At 45.9% G+C, this 17,786-nt stretch overlaps 1 protein-coding gene across 2 annotated transcripts in view; it reads left to right on the top strand.

Moving 5' to 3' along the window:
* The window catches only part of LOC130182663 (E3 ubiquitin-protein ligase RNF43), an 81,467-nt gene that overhangs the window by 59,404 nt on the left and 4,277 nt on the right, over positions 1-17,786 (top strand). The window contains exons 3-8 of one of the 2 annotated variants that reach the window (XM_056397747.1): positions 14,481-14,555; positions 14,672-14,806; positions 15,346-15,447; positions 15,570-15,740; positions 15,838-15,961; positions 16,097-17,605. In XM_056397747.1, coding sequence (XP_056253722.1) covers positions 14,481-14,555; positions 14,672-14,806; positions 15,346-15,447; positions 15,570-15,740; positions 15,838-15,961; positions 16,097-17,605 — 2,116 coding nt within the window. The remainder of the gene's footprint in view (positions 1-14,480; positions 14,556-14,671; positions 14,807-15,345; positions 15,448-15,569; positions 15,741-15,837; positions 15,962-16,096; positions 17,606-17,786) is intronic. The other variant, XM_056397748.1, reaches the window with a different exon arrangement.

Genomic DNA, 17,786 nt, shown 5'->3' on the forward strand with positions numbered 1-17,786 from the left:
GCTATAGCTTTGTTTGTTTACATTTGTGCAAACTATCACCATTAAAACTCTGCTGAATGAGCTATCAGTTCATGTTTGCATCAAACTCATGGATGATCAGACAGTTGTCACCGGATTTCATTGATGTTTGTCAGGCAAGTTCTGGGCATAATGAGCATCTTTTTTAATGATTTCTAATTTGATTTTTGATGGAGATCTGAGATAATTATATTGATGTAAAGTGTAAGTCATAATGAATCTTAAAATAGGCCCATCACATACTATTTATGCGTTTAGATATTTTAGATTTTGATAGTTTAGATAATGAATTTTGACGTTAATTGCTACAATCAGATGCTAAGGTTTTTAAAGTACCATCCACCTGTTGACTCTGTGCTTGTAAATGGGCCAAATTATTAAATCCCTGTTGTTTTGCACACACCTGTCTCTTTCCAATCACGCAGTATCTTTGCCTCCCCTCTCCCTCTCCAGCGCCTCACCTGGAGATGATGGTACGTGACGGAAACTCGCCGTGTGTCTTTAATAAATGCTAAGAGAAGTTTTCATTATCTATTTTATTTAATAATAAAAGTGTGATGAAGGTTAGTGTAAAAATTCATTCCCAATCTTAGTAAACTTCACATGTTTACTCTTAAAACTGAGCAAAGTAAATCTGGCGGTATCATTTGTCACTGTCGCAGAACAGCCGTTGATTCAGTTGCTGAACTGCTTTAAGTTTATTGAATTTGTTATATCAAATTCACTGAATTGAACTCGGTAGTTTTCTCATTTTCAGGAGACAGCTTTGTGCTGATTATTCAACTTTCGTTCAGTTAACCCACTTTGTTTTAAACGTTGAACCGGTGTGAAATGATTCACAGTGTACTGTCATGCAAATGACCTTGAAATGAGCTAACTTGCACATTATCTCGGCTGTTGGACACACTTGTTCTCTGATGAAGCCAGAAGAGAAAAAATATCTTCTCTCAAAAGCAATAGTGTATTTGTGGTTTTGCACACATACAAACATTCATACACATTGTGCATTTGCACATGTGAGCGTCTATGCACGCTAAGCTGGTTATGTGCTCCCTGAGGGCGAGCACGCCACCCTCTCGCAGAGCTGCTCCTGGTATTCAAGAATGCATCTCAAGGCATTCATATTAGGGCGGCACATCTCTCTCTTGTCACTTCAAAGGGAGCGTGCGGAGGTCAGGGTTTCATCAGACTGTTGTCAGCGCTCGGCGCAGACGATTGGAGAGAGATGCAAACCTAAAAATAGAATGCCGTGTCATGTTCATAAAGAGAGACAGAGCCCAGATGATACGACTCTGTGCCAAATTTCTGTTATTAAAATACCGCCATCCCACAGGGCTGGGAGACACCTTGAGCTGGCTGCAGGACAGGTGGGGGAGATGGTGTGGTTGCAGCCGTGCCAATGAGGTGGAGTGTGGAGATGTTTTTCCACGCGGGGATGGCAAATAGGATCATATGATGAGTGCTTAATGGCCCTGCAGTTACAACAGTACTATATCACTGCCTCTCCCTGATGAATGAGGCGTTCATAGGGCAGTAACTTATTATTACTGCTGTATTAGTCCTTTGATCTTCCAACAGTTTGAACCCTGGAGAGAATCTTAGAGGGGTGGCTCGTCAGAATAGCTCTGCAGATGGGATCGGGCCTGGTCTTGCCCTGGCTGTGGGGAGAGGAGGCCTGGAGGTGTGCAGAGGCACCAGTGTGCAGGAAAACCTGACTGCAGAGGCATCGCACTGCAGTCTCATGCACCTTTGTGCAGATTATTTATCACTAATCTGTTGGATTGTTTTTCATTTCCTCAGCCAGCAGATTCATGATTCGTGCACCTACTTTCGAAGGTTTTACTGCGAAGGAGAGTTTTGTCCTCGCAGACCCTGAATGTGAAGGTGCTGCCCTTGAATCTGTGCTCAGAGCCACAATAAAACACAAGATGCCGTTCTCGCCAGGACATTCCTCTATTAATGACAAAGGCGAATGGTAAGCCTCATGGTGAAACATGAAGAGGGAGAAGAGAAGGGAACAGAAGGCAGGAGAGAGTCAGAGAGGTGGAGAGGTGAATGGGTTGATTCAGAGGAGTGGCAGGCGAGGCCAGAGGGCGACCCATACCGGTCCTGTCTGTCTGCCGCTTCAAGGTCAGGTCTGGCAGTTCAGAAACAGGACTGTTGACAGGAAAATTTGTTGCTTTGATTTAACTCTTTCACGTCTTTCTCCTCCCTTTTTGTCGTCGCCAGTCTCTCTCCGCTGCGCACATTCCCCTCTGTTTACCTACCTAATTCTCTTTCCACCCTCCCATCCTCCATCGCTTCATCTGGCTCATCCCAGTTTCATTGTGCAGGCTGAGCCGCTGGCCCTCTTTAAGATCTGCATTAGAATGTTGTTTTTATATAGCAGCAAGCGGAGGCATGTGGAGTCTCTTTTGAACTGCTCTGCAAACAGATGGAGGTTTTCACGCTGCCTTTATGAGATTAAGTGAAACATTCCCATAAAAGAAGACATTTCCCCCTGTCCCTTCACCCTACACTGTCTCACTTTCTCCCTGTCTTACCCTTCTCTTTCTTTCTCTCTTCGTCTCTGTCTCTTTTACCGACTCCTTTTTTTTTTCTGGCTCGCCTCAGGCTTGGGCAAGGGCACGCTGCTGAAAGTGAAGTGGAAAGTAGACAGGTTTGTGTTACCAATAACTACTTCCCCAGGCAAGCAAGAGAGCACTAAGCATCTCCCAGAGTTTAAAGCAAACCAGCAAACAGGTCTTGTGAGTCCGCCACTGCAGGCGGAGGGAGTGGGTTCTTGTTTTTCCTCTGCGGTGTGAACCTGTTTAACTCTGACTCAGGTAGATTTGTGCCAAGTGCCCCCTCTCTGGCTTTTAACAGGGGTTTGACAAAACAGATTCACAGGGCAGACAGTGTGCCTCTACAGTATGTAATTCACTAGGATACAATGAGACTATTTAGACTTGCTTAGGCGTTTACCCCATGCTTTAGATTTGCATGGGGTAAATGCTCAACAGCTATCCAGCATAGTTAATTTGAGATTTTATGATATTTGTTTTTAGATACATACTGACCCACATTTTATAAGAATAGTGTTTTAGAGGCCATGTAAAGTCAAGCTCTGGCCCCAAGCTATACAGGTGTACATGCACTGACTTACCCACTAACCTCTTTTTGGTTGTGTGAACATCAGATATTAAATCCAGTGTTTCTATTATATATATTTTGCAGCAGCAGCAGACCACCACTGTAAAATATATTGCTGCTGGTGCAATGTCATGAAGTCACAGTTACACTACTCTGTAGGAGGCTTTTAATTTGAAATGATGGATATCGTGGAAACACATGGCTACACCCGGCTGAAGTGAGAGGGGAGAGAGAGAAAGAAAAGAAGAAGAAAGAGAAGAGAGAGAAGAATAGATTTAACTAGCAAACATTAGTTATATAGATTTTTAAAGCCCCACTGATCTTCACTCCGACCACCAGCATACTGCAGGTGTGCACTACCCAGGTCCAAACAACACCCTTCACAGTCAGGCTGGCCATCAGGAGCGAATCCCGGTGGGCTGCTGCATCAGTGGACTGATGGGCCCTCAAAAAAGTTTTTAGTGACCCTGCTGTATCAGTCTGTCTAGGCCTCTGTGTGCCTGTCATCTGGGGTGCACATGAGATGATGTGTGGTCCAGGACTCACTTCACAGACATAGATGGAACACGATTCTGTCAGAGCGCACTGGGACGATGCTCTGCCACTCTTTTTTACCCAGGTGAAAAAATAGAGTATAGTATAAATAGTATTTGCATTTTGAATACTTCGCATTTGGAAATTCATGTGCGTTTTTAAGAGTTTGAAGATAAAATAACACCAAATGTAGACGGGGGGTGCTTTTCACAGCAGGGGTGCTTATTATGGCTCAACACTAGTAGCCTTTAAGCAACACAGTAACTGTTCATAATGAAGTCTAACGTCTGATCATGTGGTCAGTTATAGTTGACTAATGTGTGTCAACTTGCCTCTATTGGAACAGTGGTTACATAAAAAATGAGATCAAAAACGAGCCACAACACAGCTGTGTGTGCACACATGGTCATAGGTGTCATAGGCATCATAGGTGCACTCCGGTACTTAATCATATAGCACGAACTCTACAACTAGCAGGAACCAGTTTTGTAACACATTTTTAAGCTGTAGCTGTAGGAATGATGGTCAGTTGATCGAAATATTTCAACATGCATTGCAATTGCAATACATTGAAATTCTATGAAATTTTGTTTCGGGCTTTCATGTTCCTCCTGGGAGGAATCCTATTGACATTTGGTGATCCTCTGGCTGTTCCTCTAGCGCCACCTTGAGGCTGACATTTGTGGTTTGGACTGAATGGATTGGACACATCGGCATCAGCTGTACTTTGTGTTAAGTACTAATTAGCACATGTTAGCATGCTAACATGGTATAATGGTAAACATTTCTGCAACATTAGCATGTCAGCATTGTCTGTGTGACAATGTGAGCATGCTGGCGTTAGCATTTAGCATAGAGCGATTTTTAAGTGTTAACTACTGTAATGTAAACTTTTGAGTTACTTGCACTGAACTTGAGTTTGATGCTATTTTATTACGTTTATAGAGGAATATACTGTAGACCACTCTTCACACTATGTAAGTTTACTAGTAACAGTATTTATATTTCTACACTGTGTAAAAGCTGTGAAAACGTCTTCCTCTACCATGAATGAATGAATGATTTACAAGCCTTTCTGTTGCTTCCTCAATCATTTGAATTAGGAAAATAAAAATGTCTGTGCCTATATTTAACAGTGTAGACACCTTTGGGTGTGAACCAGTAAAATCTCTGCATGTAAATATCTAACATAAATGTCAAAGATGTGTTTAGTCTTATTTCCATAAACAAACATCACACTGACTTAAGTGAAATGTCATGTGCATTGATTTATAGTGGTTGTGCAGCGGTAGCAGCGTCACATGAGGAAGTGTATTGTATTCTTGTTATTTGAAATCAAACAAGTCTTTTAAACTTCATATGTGTCTAGATTTCCCTCATTTACAGGCATTGTGTCTTCAGTTGTCACTGGGCTGGTTGTGTGTGTGTGTGGGTGTGGGTGGGTGTGTGTGTGTGTGTGTGTGTGTGTGTGTGTGTGTGTGTGTTTGCTCTGCAGAAAGACACGGCTTACTGCACGGCCTGTTCCAAGAATGAATTCCTGGAGGCTTACAAGAGCTGTTGAATGAGATGGAGGGCTCAGGCCAGGAATGATAGGAAGGAGGGAGGGAGAGGGGGAGGGAGAGGGGGGAGGCTGCTGTACACTATAGGAGGGGTGTCAGGCTCTCACTTACAGGCCTGATTAAATAACAGGATGCTTTATGAAAACAAGAACATTATCTGCCTCTTAAAAGGCCGGGAAAGGCCCTCTAATTGGCTTCCCCTGAGTCTCTGTGTTGCCGCCCGTTGGTGAGAGAAAAAATCCTCTGCCAGCCACAAACTGAGAGAAATAATTCAGGACACTTTCCCTCCTTCATCAGTACTGCAGGAATGTATCAACATACCGATACCAGGCCTATAAAAAAGGGGGTGTCTTTTCCCACTCAAAGGAGTATTATTCCTACCTGAATCTCTTGATTGAGTGCAATACAAACAATAAAGAGATAGTGGCTCCTCTGTGGGATCGGACAGTTTCTCATGTGGCAACTTTCACAGCTGAGGTTTTACAAAGGCCCTCTCCAGATGTTTGCAGACGTGAGAAGAGAGCGTTAGAGGTGGGGTTCGGTATGTTTGCGTTCCCAATGAGATCAGAGGAGCACGTACATCCAGGGATCTAACTCTCCCTCTTTACATTTCTCCCGCTGCCGTCTATCCAGGCGGTTTACTTAATTATACCTATTAAAGTCAGGTACTGCCATAATTAAAGTATGTCGTGATAATTACCACTGTAATTAATTTTAGAACTATTTCATATGCTTACACAGCTTTAGTTAATTATAGTGATGGTTCAGTGTGGCGAGAGTCAGTGTCGGTAATACATTGTTGGATCGACAATGTCAAGAATATCTTTCTATTCACTGTCATAGTTTTGAACTGTATCCTTTCTGGAGAAGCCGGGACTGTGGTTGTGGTAAAATCAAGATGCATTTTTAAACATAGGCTTTACACATTTGTGTTTATATGGCAGAAGATGAGTTTGTAACTGTCTGATGCAAAAAAAAGACATTTCATAAAACAATCAAACAGAAGTTCAGTTTGTTGAAGTTCACACTTTGTTAACAGGGAAATGACTGATTTCACCACTGAGATGTCACTGTGAGCTCTTTCTTATATTCTGTACACTTAACTAAGTAAATTAACTAATTAAATGAGTTACAGCCCGACAGTATGTAATGTAATGATTATTAACATCATAACATGTATGATAGACTATTAAACCCCCAAGTATAAAATTCTGTTGAATATTTCCAACACTGTGGCAGACATCGATGCACATGCATGTTTTTCATTATTTCTTTCCTGATTTTGAATCTGCACGGATAGCCTGGATAACTGAGGTTGCTCTCTAGCTGGTTGGTTTGGTAAAAACACTCTGGTGCAGCTGAGTTAAAAAGAATAGTTTTACATTATGGGAAATCCTTGCTCTCTTGCCTCATGTTAGATGAGAAGATCGATACCACTTTCACATCTTTACGCTGAATATGAAGATTAAACTACGGATGTTTTTTCTTTTACCTTTCAACAGACCCAAGCTAGCAGATTCCCCCTGCTTTTAGTCTTTGTGCTAAGCTAAGCTAAGCTAACCATTCTATTGCATACGGGCATTAGCGAATAAGCATATTTCCCAAAATGTTGAACTGTTCCTTTGAGCAGCGGCACAGCTGATGACGGCTGCTGGTGAGATTTTAAAACCCTCTTTTTAATTCTTTCTTCTTCTTGACATGTTTACCTGCTGTTAACACTCCCGGCGCCCGGGCCCTGGCCTCGCTGGGTTTAAACAGCGATATGTAAGGTCACATGTTGGCGTGTGTGTGTGATGGAGTCGGGCCTCACTGCTCCATCATCACCACTGTCACTGGCGGCCACATCCGTCTCATCTGCCCCCCGGCTGCAGGCACTCGCTGCCCGGCCCTTTGATGTTTCGAGGATGTGTTTAGCGAACGATAGTGTATCAGATGGCGTTGGTCTTTCTCTGTCAACTTGTGCTTTGCATTTCAAATGTGTGTCACAGTGCAGCCAGCGCCTGCTAAGGAGAGGGGGCGAGAGACAAGGGAAGTGCAGAGAGAAAGAGAGAGGAGGGAGGAGTGAACTTCATTACTGTGAGTTCTCGAAGTGACCTCTCTTACCTCCAGACAGGCAGATCAGGTTCATAACTTTTTTCCAGTATGTCTCTCTCCTCTGCACGAGAAAGGTGGCCAAGCCCAGGTTCTGGATTTAGTGTGTGTGTGTGTGTGTGTGTGTGTGTGTATGTGTGTGTGTGTGTGTGTGTGTGTGTGTGTGTGTGTATGTGTGTGTGCGTGTGTGTGTGTGTGCGTATGTGTGTGTGTGTGTGTGAGTGTGTGTGTGTGTGTGTGTGTGTGTGTGTGTGTGTGTGTGTATGTGTGTGTGCGTGTGTGTGTGTGTGGTGTGTGTGTGTGTGTGCGTATGTGTGTGTGTGTGTGTGTGAGTGTGTGTGTGTGTGTGTATCTGTGTTTGCGTGTGTGTATGTGTGTGTGTGTGTGCGTGTGTGTATGTGTGTGTGTGTGTGTGCGTGTGTGTGTGCGTGTGTGTGTGTGTGTGTGTGTGTGCCAGGATGAATGGGAGGTAGAGGGAGGAGGAGGAGGAGTGTGTGTGATTCAGTCCCACCCCCTCGGGCTCAATACTTTTCCTGAGAGCGTAGAATCTGCTCACCTGCCCTGACTTGCTTCCCCTCCTCTGCCTCCCCTCCTCTTCATTCAGTACTTGCCACCACCCCCCCTCCAGCGGCCCCACATCAAAGTACCCCTGTGAGTAATGGATACCCAGCAGGGCCACACCCTTCCCTCCTCCAACCAACTTAACTGCCGCTCAGCCGGTGGCGACCCGGCACCCGGCAATCACACAGCACACACACACACATACAGCAATTATTCACACACAATTAGACTTAAATACACAGCTTCAAAGATAGGGAAACAATATTTAAAGCAAGGCCTTGTACTTTTGGTTATTTTTTATGTAATTTACCAAAATATTTCAACATTTATATGTGTGTGCTTGGCTAGAAAACATATAAGAGTAAAGGGAATATCGTCAGTGGGAGGATTTAAACTTTATTGCTCAGTATGTTCTTTGCCAATTAGTCAAAGAACTGTCTAAATATTGTCTAAATATTAATTATGACAATTGAAAGAAATATATAATATTAAATATACTGTTTGTTATATATAATATTACTTTGACATGTGACTTCAAATCATCCATGTGTCCACAGTCGTCAGTTCTAGTACACTACAGTTCTACTATACTAATATATAAATAAGTTAATGTTTTAGTTTATTGGCTGTTTATTTGTATATACTGTACGTTATTTATATGTAAGGCATTTACATTCATAATTTGCATCTGTACATAAATACACTGTAGTCCTGTTTATCTTTTACATTGGGCAAATACAAGATAGATGAGTAGGTCTTCACGGGTCACAGATCCTCAGGTCAGACCTGAGACCCGACTCGAGTCCGTCCAGGTCCAGCTCAAACTCACTCAAATCAGGAGATGGTTCCATTTTACTGCCACGAGTCTGACTCTCAGGTCTGTGCCTCAGTGTGTTTGAGTGGATGTGAACGTATCAGCCACAGAAGAAATTACACTGATCAGCTGTTTGTCTGTCGCCGGGTTAACTAGAATATTTTACTGTGCAGGAGGTCTACAAACTATAAACTAGAAAATAAACAAAGTGTTTTTAGAATTAGTCTCTATAACTTCAGATGTATTACATTTTTACACTATTATTATATGGATGCCCTTATCAGCTGTTTGTTCATCAAGTACTGGTCGGTCTCCTACAAGTCCTTTTTGAATCAGGTCCAAAATGTTGGACGTCCGTGCTGAGCAGTGAATGTTAATATAATTTAATATTTAAAAGAAACCGCAGACGACACTGGAGAAAGGAGCTTTCAGCAGGAGAAATAGACTCAGGTGGATGAAAAAGTCAAATGAAATAAAATAAATATAGCTATGTTGGTCTGTAAATTGGTCAGTTGGTGGTTCCACCACTTTGGTCCAGACCACAATATCTCATCAATATTGAATGAATTATAATAACTTTGGTGATGTCTTAACTTTCCATCTGTCGCCGTCATCGGGTCAAAATTTAGATTTGACCTGGTTGAAAGCATCAAAGCTGCTGGCGTGGCGGTAAACTCTTAGTCTTGTTTAATAATTAGCTTTAAAACAGTTTGCATGTCATATTGTCACTTTGAAGGTAAAGTTATTTATAGTGAACACTGAAGACTTTACATGAAGTAAGCCAACAGCTGATTCTGATATCTACACCCCTCAGTCTTACAAGTAAACTGTCCAGTGGGCAAATCTCCAAACTGATATGTGTGTTATGCCCCCCCCCCCCCACAAAATCATCGTCACCAGCCCCCACCCCCCGTCTGCTCCTCATTTAGCCATGCGGCGTGTCCCAGTGCCTCAGTAATGGTTCCAGTGTGCCGGGCCGGTCAGGAGAAATGACAGAGCAGAGTCTCGGCCTCAGACCTGTAGGCCCAGAGCTCTGTACTCTGTCATTAGACGCTTTAATGCAGCAGCACCACAGCGCGCTCGCTCCCTCCCCGTCCTGCTCTTTTTTTCTATACCTCTTTCACTCTCACTCCTTATTCCCACACATATTATTCCATTCTATAATTGACTCATGCACTGAATGATGTGGAAAGTCACGCTGGGAAAACAGACCAGCCGGGCCCCCACAAGTACTACAAAGTCAGACTGAGTGGAACAGGGGTTATCAAACCCAAGGAAAGGTTTCTGTCACAGTGTGGTGGCATGCAATTAGCTGTATAAAGATTATAAAGATATAAAGGAAAAACAAACATGCTCGCTAATTAGCTTCAGTTGAGACTGAAATCTCTTTCTTGCTGTTTGCACTGTTAAAAATCTCTGAGTGAAAGTCATCAGAGTGAAAGAAATGTATTTTGTCCGGTTCCAGTTAAAGAAATACGTGATTTGAATCATGGTAACGCTCCGTTTCTTCTGGTCGCCTGTCAATGGCGTCGTATCCTCTGTGTGCATGTGGTTTCCTGCCAGAAGCTCAAAATTGGGCAGAAAACAGGGAGAAGCTGAAAGCAATGGTGATAAGGACAACAACTCCCATAATCCCATGCTGCTTCACAATGTCACCAAGCGCCGTCTTTTGTTATGGTTTTGATTGAGAGACCTGTAGCAGCAGAAGTTACATACTGTCACCTCCTTGTAACTTCCTGTCTTGTTTTAAACTGAAATCCAGCCACTTCTGGAACAAGTTGGATGAGTATTTTTGTCATAAATGAAAAATGTTGACGGCTCAGAATGAGAATGAACGATTGAATTGTTGCGCTGCGGTCACTGCTGCAGGTTAAAGATCTCACCGCCCCTTTAAGTGCAGGACTTAACACATAAAATATACTGTCAAAGGTCAAAGGTTATGAAGCTACTGGGTCACTCTGAATATAGTTCTGTAATCAAAGATGTTCAACTAATGTAGCAGATGTTTCTCTCTGAATGTGTGTGTGTGATATTCTCAATATTGGCCTGTCCTGTTTCTCTCCATTACGCTGGAACATGGCTGCAGATGAAGGCAGTCGTCCCGCTGGCCTGGCTCCGCCATCCGCACCACATTAATCCCACGACAAACACTGAGACGTTAACAGGCGAAGCCATCTTGTCAGGTGACGGAAAAAACTTTGGCCTATCCCTTATGTGAAATAGAGACATCACAGCGGCATAGTTCGCGTCTTCCCATTCGGGAACATGCTGTGATGCCAGGCCTGGCTCACACACCGCACTTCACCAGGGATGTAAACAAACAGCGCTGGCTGGCCCCAAGCAGGCCACCCACTGCTGCAGAGGGCAGATCAGTGGCTGGAGTTACTGGAGTTTACGCAAGATGAGCTACGGTTGATACTGTAGATAGCTACAGTATGTGCTGCTGGTAGTAAGGTGGAGCGCACGGATTCTTCTGTCAACTGCAGTAGCTGTTACAACTTGTAGACACTGTGTCTAAGATCTTTACATTTTCTGTGTGACTGTCGCGTCTTTCAAATTGTTCTGATGGCAGATGGGTTTGTTTGTTGAACCATGAGACACTACAGGTGAAAACTAGCAGAATATGTTTTCCACCAACTAACCAGAGTGTCGTCAGAGAGGACAGCTTACAGAGAAAAAAAACTAACTTACTTAGAACCACTTACTTGGTTTTTACAGAGTATACTCATGGCCTTCATCAGTGGATGGAGTTTAGTTTGGTTTCAGTGAAGCAGGTTTTGCTCATGCTGAAAAGTAACAAAGTTAAGTTTTTCAAAATTAAGTCTAAATAGTAATCCTTCAGATTATGGCCCGCCATAGTCTTCTTCTATTATTACAGCGTACATCACGTTATCAATCTGGAACATAAAGAAAACTTATACTGAAGGTATTTTTAACAATTGAGCTAGGCTGTGCATACACTTTGAAGTTGATCCAAGCTGTCGATGTGTACTGTTCCTGAACGCAACACACGAAGGAAGGAGAAGCCGAAAAGTAAAGCAAATGACAAACTGGAGTGACAGCTTGAGGAAAGTCAAAAAATAAGTGTTAAATACTTTGGAAAAACTTCTCACTTCAATGTTATTGGCAATAGCAGTGAAAAATTGCAGTTTGATTGTTGTACATGTATGTATTTATGGCATGTACATTTGTATCTTTCTACCAAGTGCAAAACAGTCTCAGCTCCACACTGAACTCAGACACAGTGAGTGTTTCTTTCTGGAGGTGTCACATCTCGACATGTCACCGTGGGGACTGTGTGTGTCTGTGTGATGAATGATTACCTGCATACGTGCATGTGTGACCTCACGGTGCCTCTCTCCGGATCTGTGCCCTCAGGTGTGTGTTTACGTTGGTGACAGCTCGCTCTTGCAGACGTCTCTCTCGGCGACCTGCTGCATCCTCTCACCATCTGCAGTAAAAACCGCTGTTTCACAAAACACAGCACCAAACTTCACCCACGCTCGTCCACACCCTCCCCGAGGAGCCCGTCGGTGTTAAAAGGAGCAGCAGACTGTTGTGGCGTGCGCGTTGTTTGTTAGTTTTTCAGCGATGACGTCGTCACTGTATAACTCTGTTAACCACAGTCATTTCCGACGCTGCAGTCGCTTTTACTCAAATGCCAAATTGTTGTTTAATCACATGTGTGGAGTTGCACCTCACAAGGATGGGTGTTTACTTAACCACAGGCCTGTCTGTTTCAGTTCCGACCGAAACAAACCTGGAGATGTTGAAACACTTTAGCTGGCGGGACTTTAAGTGTCTTGTTAGTGTCAGACCTGCGCTTTTCATTGCAGCATTAAAGGTTAAATATATCTCCTGTTAATCATGTAATGAGATCTCTCAGGCCTCGTCCAGGTCTGTGGCTCAGTGGAGGCGTACGTCTCGGTGACCACACTGTGGTGCCACTACTACTAATACTGTGATATAATAAGACCACAGCAGCAGTCATCTGAGAAATATAGTATGGTATATTCTTGAACTGGCCGTTGTTAGTCTCAACTGTAGGAGGCTATTTGAAACTCCTGGTTGTGTGCGTGCATGTGTGTGTGTGTGTGTGTGTGTGTGTGTGTGTGTGTGTGTGTGTGTGTGTGTGTGTTGGACCACAAGAGCAGGCTTTCCTTCATTTATTACCACGATTAGAGGACGTATGGGCACAGTGCTGCGTAGAGAACTTTTGAACCCCAGGTAAAGCAAATTCCCACATGTCAAAGATCCAGATTTTTTTTTCTCTCTCCCATAGGACCACACCCCATTTAGGCCTATGCATGTACTACAATTACTGTTCTGATGAAACAGAGAAAAAAGCTGCTGCACGAGAGCTGGAAGCCAGATCAGAGGGGATACGATCATTTTGTAGTTGACCTCCCGCTGACCGCCAATATGGGACACTGTTACAGACGCACACACACACATACTGTCAGCACACTCACTGACGGCACATGCATGAAGCTTCTGTATACAAAGGAAAGTGTGTGTTTCTTCCCTGTCAGACATTGACTCTCTCTTTTTGAAGTGTTAAAGAATGATCCCAGTTCAGTGCCACCGCTCCGCAGAAGAGGTTTCTCATTAACCCGCGTAATGGATCAACTGAGTGAAGCTTTTACCTGAACTTCTCGTGTGTGTGTGTGTGTGTGAGTGCACACACACCTTCCTGCCCTGGGCTGCAACCACTAGGCTTGGAATCACTGTTTAGTGTTGTGTTTGACCCGGGTGATTAGGTGTTTAAACTTGTGTCTCCTCCTCGTTAAGTGTTGGCAGATGCCAGACGCTTGAAAGCATGTGATGAGATATTGATGAAAAGGCTCCTATTTGTTTTTCTCGCTGTCTTCTGGTGATGCCGGCGAAAGCATTTCTGGGCTTTCGATAACACAAACAACATTCGCAGAGACGCCTAAACACGGAAAAAAGGCCTCTTACACAAGACACAGTCAGGTCAACCCAGCTCCTGTCGGGGAGGAGGTGGTCAGTTGCAGCAGAAACACACAGGAACAAACACACACACACACACACACACACACACACACACACACACACACACACACACTGCAGCTTGTAGAAATGACAACATGTCTAAGTTGATCATATTAAAGGAAGCTAATGGTGCTTTGCTGCCCGTGTCCAGCTGCTGCCTGACAGTACGTAGGTTACAGTCTCTGCTGTGTATCCTTCTCTCATGTGCCACCACGTCTGTTTAGAATATCCCTTCTTAACAATTCAGCTTGAAGATCACACTGTGACATAGATTGGGAGCTGCGGGACATTTTCAGAACCTTGTTTGAATACATGCCCCTTATTTGCATGTCGGTCTGACGCCCCACCCGTTTTCTCTCATTCACCATTTCCCCCTTTTTTCTTTTCCCTCGGTCAGATAATGCAACTCTTTCACTCGGCCGCTCTCTCCAATATTAGAGAAAGGCAGCAGACTTGTGCCGTGGCCTTCATTGCTAACACACTTTTGTAGTCCGTCAGTGTGTCTGGCTTCCAGAGTCAGGTGGAAAAGTGGCAGGAGGAGCTGCACTTTCAGATCTGTGTGAGGAGGCCCGAGGCTCGTGGCGTGACTGCCACCTAGTGATGGTTTAAGACACTGACGAACTTTCATCAGCTGTCCACTGTTATAACTGACCTCTGACGGAGTGATGTTTCCTGTTACTTGGGTGTCCATTATGCAGATGAAGTTAAAGAGCCCTAACCCCCCCCCCCCCCCCCTCCTCCTGTGTCGTCTCCCTCAGGCTCGCATGGCGCTGGATAAAGGAGCTCAGGCTGTTATCTTTGATGTCAGTGATGATGCCAACGCTGCAGCTGAGGTGAGTGAGCAGCCCCAGATAAAGACACAAAACGACACCATGATCAGTTAATGAATGTGTTAGATGAAGATGAACAACTGTGGTGTCTTTCTCCTCGTGCTTCGGTTGCGACCCAGCTGCGAGAGACAGACTCCCTCCCCCTTCCCGTCGTGCTGGTGAAGGCTGAGGACGCCGAGGAGCTGATGGGTTTGGTCAACAAGAATGAGGAGGCCAAAGTTCGTATTGAAATCATGGTGGAGCAGTCTAGATGGGTGAGCACAGGAGCGCGCACACACACACACACACACATACACACATCTATCATGAGCTCTCATGCGCTGTGACTTTCCCTTTACTGGCTGGAAGAAGAAGAAGAAACTTCTCTGGGAAAGAGCAGAACAGAAATGAAGTTGTGTTCAGTGGGTAAATTTCATGTCATGTTAGCAGAGAGGCCACTCGAGAGTCTGTGTTTAATGTTGTTTTTGTGTGAAATACACAGGCTTTATTGTGAGCTGAGAGTTAGGATGCAAATGGACCATCAGGCATAGAGGGGAGAGGTCAGGAGATAGGCGTGGATGTTGATATCCACGGGTTCGCGGGCTTGAACACTGAAGGACATTTAGTAGATTTGTGGAGATTTAAAACAACCAAGTCATTCTTGCAGAGTGGTAATGCTGCTGTGTTTCAGACTTTCATGTGGCTTCCTCTGAGGATTTTCTTGTAACTGCTAAACTTTCAAATATAGTGAAGTGGTGACTGTAAGATGATTATAAATATTCGCTCTCCTTCCATTTTCTTTTCCTCTTGTCAGCCACATTATGACGTGGGGATCCTGCTCACCATCGTCCTGGCTATTCTGACCATCGTCTTAATCTTCGCTTTCCGCTACAAGTGCAAGTCCAACAGAACCTGGGTGAGTGAAAGCAGCGACACCGGTAGGAGTGTAAAGCTTGCAGGTTGTCACTGATTTGGATCCACTGCTCAGCTGGAGGCCTTTCAAAGCTTTTTCTAACCCTTCCCTTCTTGTGCGTGCAGGACTCTGTCCATCAGCAGACCATGCGGGCCATTAGTCGACTGGAGACCAAAACCTACAGCTCTCAGGGCTGCTCAGGCTCACACCGCCACCGAGCGGCCTGGGGGTCGGCCAGCAGCTCCAACTCGAGCCCCGTCTGTGCCATTTGCCTGGAGGAGTTCCAGGACGGGCAGGTAGGAGGAGGGAGAGCGGGGAACATACCTGTAGTCATTCAGGTATTGAAACGTGCACTTTTATTTAAATCTCCCTCTGTCTCTCATTCGCTCTCAGCATTTGAGGATCATCTCCTGCGCTCATGAGTTCCATAAAGACTGTGTGGACCCCTGGCTGCTGCAGCACCGCACCTGTCCCCTCTGCATGCACAACATCATGGGTGAGGACAAGAGTATTTCCAGTTAAGTTTTGTTAAAGAAGGACCGTCGAATCGTAGACTGCAATCTGTTTCCATCCACTGCATTAATACTCTGAAGTTTAGTTTTCAACAACAGGAAACTTTTCAAAACAAACTAACTGCTGCTTGTGTCCACAGGAACGGAGCGGCAGCCCCAGAGGAACAGACTCCAGCAGAGTCCAGAACAAAGCCAAGGCTTCCTGCACGCTCAGCCTTACAGCAGCCCACACAACCACCCCTTCCCTCAGCATGCTATCCCCTTCTCTATGAGGCCCCACTATCCTCGTGGACCCTCTGGACCATATCCCTCTCTGGGCCACTACAGTGGCTCTTCTCCCATGGACACCCAAACACTGCGTTTCCTCACCAGCAGGCCGCTCGGCTCCGGCTGCGGGTACCGCCTTCCTGCGGAGGGTCCCGGAAGGCCCCACAGGATTGGAGGTAACTGCAGGACGTCCACACACCACTACACCCCTCGTCGGTCCTGCCACAACTATCGCTCGTCCTGTCCGACCCAGCGCAGTGCATCCTGCTCCAGACTGCACCACACCGCCACTGTCCCACCACAGACCCGTGGAGCAGCAGCCCACAGCCGGCAGGACGAGGGCAGCTGCTCCGGCGGCAGCTACCACACAGAACGCAGTGGATACTTGGCTGACGGGCCAGCGAGTGACTCCAGCTCCGGGCCCTGTCATGGCTCCTCCAGTGACTCAGTTCTCAACTGTACTGACATATCCCTGCAGGGAGTTTATGGCAGCTGGTCCACCTTTCGTAGCTCTCTGAGTAGTGACTACGATCCATTTGTGTATTACGCGCCAGGTCCTGGGCGGGGGCCCCGCAGAAACAGCCTGGAGGCTGGTGCCCAGGCCCGGCCCAGGTCTCTGGACTCTGTGGTGAACAAAGCGGGCTGCCCTGAAGAACAGCCACAGACTGTGCTCAGCCACATCCACTACCACCGCCACAGACACCACCACTACGAGGAGGGGGAGCACAGCCAGGGCCCGAGCAGAGGCTCGGACGAGGAGCAGGGGGCCGCCGCTGCTGCTGCACCTGCTGCTCTCGTCCCGGACAAAGACTCACCTGTGTGTCCTCCTAAGCACAGCCCCTGCCTGTGCCCAAAGCCGGACCCAACAGATCGGCCGAGCCCGGGACAGACAGAGTGTCAGGACCTCGACCCCAGCAGCCCTACGGGACCTGCTGTCCTGATGTCCCCAATCCCCTTACAGCTCCAACCCCACTGCTGCCACCAGGGACACGGACACCCTCCCGCTCCTCTGGGGCGAGTGGGTGGCTGTGTGCTTGATGGTCCCTCAGTCCGCTTCCACCAGAGCCTGGATCTGCAGGATGACCGTAGCATCCACATTCACTACGGCCAGGGTCCGGGCTTCTGCTGCTCCCCCCCTGAGCTGCACCCCGCTCTGCTCCCCGTGCCCCTCATTCTGGACTCTGGAGGGATGGAGGACTGGACTTGCTGCGCCGGGGCCCATGTTGTGTGGCAGAAACGGGTGCAGCAGGCCCGCTCAGAGCCGCAGCTCCTGGGGCCTGGGACTCCTATGGACAGCCCCCCCTGCAGGTTCCCCCACGGGCCTGCTGCTGACTGCAACACAGACATTTGTTTATACTGCCAAACATTACACCACAATCAGGGTGGGTGTCTCACTGCTTTACCTTTCATAACAGCAACAGGTGTTGATTCTGGTTTCTATTGATTGTGACAGCACTGCAGTCACTAGTGTAAATGCTCAGTATGACGGGCGAGCCCTGTGAGTCTAGCAGAGGTCTCGGGTTTAGTGAAGCAGCAGAACGTGGGCGTGGTAATAATAAACAT

Source organism: Seriola aureovittata, chromosome 15, assembly GCF_021018895.1.
Source record: "Seriola aureovittata isolate HTS-2021-v1 ecotype China chromosome 15, ASM2101889v1, whole genome shotgun sequence".
Classification (NCBI taxonomy): Eukaryota; Metazoa; Chordata; class Actinopteri; order Carangiformes; family Carangidae; genus Seriola; species Seriola aureovittata.